Genomic DNA, 6407 nt, shown 5'->3' on the forward strand with positions numbered 1-6407 from the left:
CCGCCGGCCCTGCTGCCATGCGGCAGCCTCAGCCCGCATCTACCCGGCCCTACAGAACCCCCTTGTCCCCACCCGTATCCCTTTGTCCCCATCAGTCCCCCCCGTGCCCCTCGCAGTGCCCGCCTGGGAGCACCCCGGAGCATCCTCCTGGACGGGGGGTTTGGGCTGAGCCTGGGCATCTGCATCGCTCCTTCCCCATCCCAGGCTGGACACACAGCTGCAGGGATTCTGGCTGGGTCCTGATCCAGTCTCTGAGCATCCGGACTTGGTCCCTGGCTTGGTCCTGATCTGGTTTCTCATTGCCCTGGATTAATCCTGACTGAGTCCCTGAGTGCCTTGGCTTGGTCCTGATCCAGTCCCCAAGAGCCCAGCATCATTCCGATGCAGTCGACAAGCACCATAGTTTGGTCCCTGGCTTCATCGTGATCCAGCCCCTGGCCACCATGGCTTGGTCCCCGGCTTGGTCCCTGGCTTGGTCCTGATCTGATCCCTGATCACCCTAGCTTAATCCCTTCCTCGGTCCTGTTCTGGTGCTTGAGCATCCTGGCTTCATCCTGACCCAGTCCCCAAGCACCCTGGGTTGGTCCCCAGCTTGGTCCTGATTCAATCCCTGAGCATCCGTATTTGGTCCCTGGCTCAGTTCTAGTCTGATCCCTGTCCTAATCCCTGCCTTGGTCCTGACTGAATCTCCAAGTACCTTGTCTTCATCTCTGGCTTGGTCCCCAGCTGATTCCCAAGAAACCTGGCTTGGTCTTGATCCAGTCCCCTGAGCATCCAGGCTTCATCCTAATCCAGCTTCCGAGCACCCTGGCTTGGTCCTGATCCAGACCCTAAGCAACCTGGCTTAATCCCTGTCCTGGTCCTGGCTGAGTCCTCAAGCACCTTGGTTCCTGGTTTAATCCTTGGCTTGGTCCTGATCCGGTCCCTGAGCACCTCACCTTGGTCCCCAGCACCAAAGGCACCCAGCACTGATGTGTTCTCTGATGTGGACCTGAGGGAAGATGTTTGGGCCCAGGATGCTGCTGGCCTGGGCTCAAGTGGTTCATGCCCATCCCTGGGGTTTGGGATGCCCCTGATCCTCCCCTCAGCCCCATCCCACCCCAGGAACCGCTGCTGTGATGGGAGCAGAGGGCGAGGGCTGGAGCCTCTCAGAGCTCTCAGGCTCAGCATCAATAATAGATGCACTTCCAGAGGGGTATTAATAAAGGCCTCATGCATGATGCATGGCGAGCGGCGAGGGGAAGCAGGGCTGTCTGCTGCTGACATGAGCTGATGTCCCATGGAAAGGTGCCCAGAATCCATCCTCTTCCCAAAGCAAACCTGGGTGCTGAGTCCCTGTGAACGATGTCTGGATTGTTCCCCCCAGGAAAAGGCTGTTTTCTGGTGCCTGGGCTCATCTGCATCCCATGGAGTGGTCCTTGCTCGGGATCATGTCCCACACACATGGGGTGGTTCAGCTGCTGGGGCCGGCAATGCATGGGGCTGGTGGGGCACGAGCACCCTTGGGTGCCATCAGAGGTGTGAGCTCTTGTAGGGACAGTTAGGGTTTACCCCTCATCCAGGTTTCCTGCTGAATCCTTTCCCCATTCCATCACATCCCATCACATCCCATCGCATCCCTTCCTGTCCCTTGGGGGCCTCACATCCCCTGCCCAGCTTCCTATCCCAGCCCACATCAAGCTCAGTCCAGGGCATTGGATTCTGCTGGGATAATGGTATAAATGGGATTTATCCCTGGGATGCTCCAGTCCATGTGTTGGCAAAGGGCTGGGGGACACCAGGGGGCAAGGCAAGGAGACCCCCCCTTTCCTCCATAACATGGCTGGGGACAGATCCCCCCTCTCCAAGGGACAAAACCTGTTGGAGAGAGCAGGTTTCCAGCCATGCCCCTTCCCTGCCTCAGTTTCCCTGCCTCTGTTCCCTGCATCTTCCAAGCTGCGACATCTCCCGTGCCGCTGGATGTTCCCAGGAGAAGGGAAGGGAAAAGGCATCTCTTGGCTGTTGAACCTGCCAAAAGGGAGGGAGCAAATGTCCATCCTGATGGTGCCTGGATCCCCTCCAGCCCTGGGGATGTGCCAGGTTGAAGATGGGGAGCAGGGGCTGTATCCCACCCTGCTCCCTGCGGGAGAAGCCTTCTAAGGACACATGGAGGGACCAGAATGAAGGCTCCGGGCTGGGATTTGGGGTCCCCACAGTGAACCCCATGGCTCTGGATCCAAGTAGGGCAGATCCCTCTGGGTTTTTTTCCTATTGGAAGAAACCCAGAGCCACGGCCCTGTTTTCTGTAAGGGACTCATGAGCCGGGAGCGGGGATCCCTTCCCTGCTCTGTGCCGGGACAAGACCATTCTCTTGGGATAAGCCACCCACCGAGGGGATTTGGGATGCTCGGGATGAGGGCCGCAACCCCCCCCCACTGCTCTGATTGATTTTCCTCTCTCTGCTATTTAAGCACCTTTTTCCCCATACGAGAGGTCAAAAGCAATGGAAATCCCACTGGCATCGCCTGCTGAATGGGATATAAAGGCAGGAACAAGGCAGAGAGGTCTTGGATCAGCTCAAATCTTTAATTAGAAAAATAGAGAGGATTTTCTCATCCCGATAGAGGATTTTTCCCATTTACAAACAGGGTAATAATAACAGCAATAATAATCATAATAATGACATCACCTTTCCAAAGGGACCATCGGGCACCGGCTGCTGGAGCCTGGTGGCATCTCCCTCCTTTGGGAGAAAGAGCCGGTGCTGCCGCAGCCCCCAGCTGCGCTGGGTGGTAAATAACCCATCAGGAGCATCCTGTAAAGTGCTGGCAGGGGGAACCCCAGTCAGGTCGCTACAAACACACATTGTCCATGGGTCCGGGGGTATAAAACCCATTTCTCTCTGTCCACGGGTTTTCATTTCCCCTCCTTGGAATAGCAGTGATAAAAAAGACTCAGTCCCTGCAGTTTGGAGATGGCTCCGGGGCAACCGGAGCTGCCACATCCCACCTCGGTCCAGCGCCGTGGCACCACATCCACCTCCCGTGCGCCCCTCTCCATCCCACCACGGGCCCGCTCCTTTCGCCATCCTCTTCTCCAGGGCCACCCCAGGAGGATGTTCCCACCCCGGCTCTCCCACGAGATGCTCGGGGGAATGTCGGGAAGCGCCGCGTCCCAGTGCCGGGGTTTCACAGCGTCCCGAAGGAGAGCCCCACTGAGAAGAAGCCCAAACCCTTGAGCTTCTCCTCGGTGCGGGCTTTCTGCTTGAGGTGCACCTTGCTGTGGCGCTTCTTCTCGTCGCTCCGGGCGAAGCGGCGCCCGCAGGTATCGCAGGAGAAGGGCTTCTCGCCCGTGTGGGTGCGGATGTGGGTGGTGAGGTGGTCGCTGCGGCTGAAGTTCCGCAGGCAGATGCGGCACTGGAAGGGTTTGTGGCCCGTGTGGATGCGGAGGTGCCTGTTGAGCTCATCCGAGCGGGCGAAGCTCCGGATGCAGTTCTCCACGGGGCAAGCGAATGCTTTCTCGTGGGGCTTCGGGCAGAAGCATTTGGAAGAGCACTTGGTCCGGCGAGTCTTCTTCTTGGGCTCGGCCAAGGCAGGAGGGGTGGTGGGAAGCAGGGAAGGGATGGAGGAAGAGGTGGCGTGGCCCAAAAAGTCCGTGGTGGGGACAGAGGGAGAGGGATGAGGATGGAGGAGCTCGGCGGAGCTCATCAGCCCCGGCAGGACTTCGGGCTGGGTTAAGGAAGCGTCGAATTCCGGGATCAATGGAGGAGGGAGGTTGTGGATCTTGGTGTCGGCTGGGAAGTTCTCTGGCTCGCATCCGAAGCCCAGATGGGTCCCGAAGCAGGGAGCATCCTCTGCCAGGCTGCCGAGCTCCGACTGGCAGCTCACGGACAAGACGCTCTCCATCTTGGAGCCCAGTGGATGGAACAGCCCCTGGCTGCTCTCTCCAGCTGGGAATGCTTCGGGAGATGGGTAACCAGAGGGCAAGTAGGCCTGATGCTGGGTGATGGGCTCCCACTGGGTGCAGGAGGCTTTAAACTTGTCCAGGGTTTGGGAGCCAGAGGGCAGCTTGATGTCCTGCTTGCTGTCCAGGAGCTTGGGTTGGAAGAAGCACTGGGAGGTGTTTCCCAAAGTGGGCTGTGCCTGGAGGGGTTGAGCAGCATCTGGAGTGGGGAAGCTGCCGTAGCCCTGCTCCGGGAATGGGGTTTGGGTGGATCCGTTCATTTCCGGCTGGCAGTTAGGATAAAGGTCCAGCTGGCTCTGAGCCACATCGGGACATGGATAAAGGGCATCCAGATGCCTTTGGTGGCTCTCGGAGGAGGCGAAGGGGGAGATGCCCAGGATCCCTGACATCAGGTTGAAGAGGGATTCCTGGTCCTGGGGATGCTCCGGTACCGCTTTGATGAAGAAGCTGCCGGTGTAGCTGAGCGAAGGGGAGGGCTGGCTGCCCAGCAGGGAGTAATCCACTGCCCCGCTGCTCATCGGGGTGCCCAGCACCTCACCTGGGGACACAGAGGGACCACGGTTACAGGGATGCAGGGATGCAGGGCTGGGGGGGGAGGGGGGGGGCGGGATACAGGGGAACAACGGGATGCTGATGTTGCGTCACTGCGAGGTCCCCATCCTAGATGGGTCCCCAGGGATGCATGGAGAGACCTGGGCTTCACCCCCCTTCCCCAGCAGGAACCCCCCATGGATAGTGGGGGGCTGTTGAACCCCTATCCAGGGACTAGGGGGATAGAGAGGGGGAAGATTCCCTGTTCCCGGCTGCAGCTCCCACTCGCAGCAGGATCCCTCATCCCTGCCCGGCCCCCTCCGGTCCTTACCTCCGAGGAAATCGCCTTCTGCCAGGAGTTGCTGCTCAGCCTGCCCCAAGCCTTGCAGGTCCCCGGGTTTCAGCTCGCAGCTTTCCTCGTATTTGGAGTAAAGAGGATCCGAGCAGGAAAAATCCATAACGTTGAGCATCTCCTTTGGAAGCACGGCCGGAGCGGGGGGCCGGGCTGGAGCGAGCTCGGAGGGAGCAGGAGGATGCTCAAGGGAGAAGGAGGACGCTAAGGGGGAATAGGGGGATGCTCGCGGGGAATAAAGGGATGCTCAAAGGAAGGAGAGGGATGCTCGGGGCGAGCAGGGGGGTGCTTGGGGTACCCGGACCGAGCCGGGGGGTGCTCGGGGTAGATGCCAGGGATGCTCCGGGATGCTTGTGGCAATGGGGGGATGCGGGGGGCGGGTGCCGCAGCGATGCTGCACCCCGGGGTGATGGAGGGGGGGTATCAGGTCCCGGGGGCCGGGCAGGGGCAGGCAGGGGCGGGCAGCGGCAGGCAGCAGCGGCAGCCCGAGCGGACGCCCGGCTCTGCCTCCCCTGCGCTCCCTTTATAGCTGCAGCGGGGCTGCTCCGACCTTCCGCCGCAGCCATTTCTGGAGTCCCCAGTGAGGCTGCCGTGACGTAAATGCCCATATATGGACTCAGGATGTAGGCTAGGGAGTCCCAATAAGGAAATCTCTCCCGTGACGCGGTGCCCCCTCCCTTCCCCTCCTCCTTTTCTCTCCCTCCGTGGTTTTTTTTTCCCCCCTTTTCCAGCTCTTTTTAACCGAAAATCGCGATATTTTTATCAAATCGCTGCTCTGGGTGTGCACAGCATCCCCCCCCCAGCACCCTGCCCGCACCCCCCATCGCATCCACATCACCCATGTGCACACACACGCGTGTGCAAGCGCAACCATCTGCAGCAGCCAGGGCTGGGGATGCACTAAGGGATACTGGGCATCCCTCTGGATCCCTAGCAAGGATCTCATTCCCCCTCCACCACGGGCTGCTCTTCCTTCCAGATTCATTCCAGATTTAAATCTCCCCAGGCTTTTATTCTCCTCACGCTATTTTTGCCCCCCTCTCAATGCCTTTTGTTGCTCTTGTTCCTTCTAGAAGCATGAAAGGTGCTGGGTTTGCTGTTCCCCCCCCTTCCTCCTCTCCCTCCCCTCCGTTCCATGCCTGGTTTTGCAATGCTTTCTGCTGGCAGCCGGGCTTTGCTTGCATTTGGAGCCGTGAAGTGGATGCCGGCTCCTCCTGCGATGGAGCGAGGAGCCAAAAAGAGACGGCAAAGCCGCGGCCAGCTCGGTTCAGTCATCCGAGTTCATGGCTTCCGCCCAGGCTGGCATGTAACAGGCACGGATCTGAGCTGGGAGAAGGAAGATCCATCCTGTAAATCCCACAGGATCATCGAAAGGGGATGTTCTATTACCGGACTCAACACAAGCAGTGATTCGGAAGGACCCCGGCAGTGATTCCACCCTGAGCATCCTCCCGACTTCCCCCAGTCACTGCACTGGGGTAAAGCCTCTACTGAAGCAAGGCTGGAGGCTGCTGCTTTTCCTGCTTGGTTGTTTGGGGATGTCTAAATTGCCAGCATCGATTTGGAGCTGATCCTGGATGAG

General features: G+C 59.3%; 1 protein-coding gene across 1 annotated transcript; it reads right to left on the reverse strand.

Annotated features, from left to right (window-relative positions):
* Positions 1–3167: 3167 nt before the first annotated feature.
* On the reverse strand, positions 3168–4943 carry EGR4 (early growth response 4; the record flags this gene model as incomplete). Its single annotated transcript, XM_080613820.1, has 2 exons — positions 3168–4480; positions 4805–4943. The coding sequence occupies 2 exons, from the start codon at positions 4941–4943 to the stop codon at positions 3168–3170; spliced, it is 1452 nt and encodes a 483-aa protein (XP_080469946.1).
* Between the last annotated feature and the right edge of the window lie 1464 nt (positions 4944–6407).

The sequence above is a fragment of the Psittacula echo genome, assembly GCF_963264785.1.
Source record: "Psittacula echo genome assembly, chromosome: 1".
Lineage (NCBI taxonomy): Eukaryota > Metazoa > Chordata > Aves > Psittaciformes > Psittacidae > Psittacula > Psittacula echo.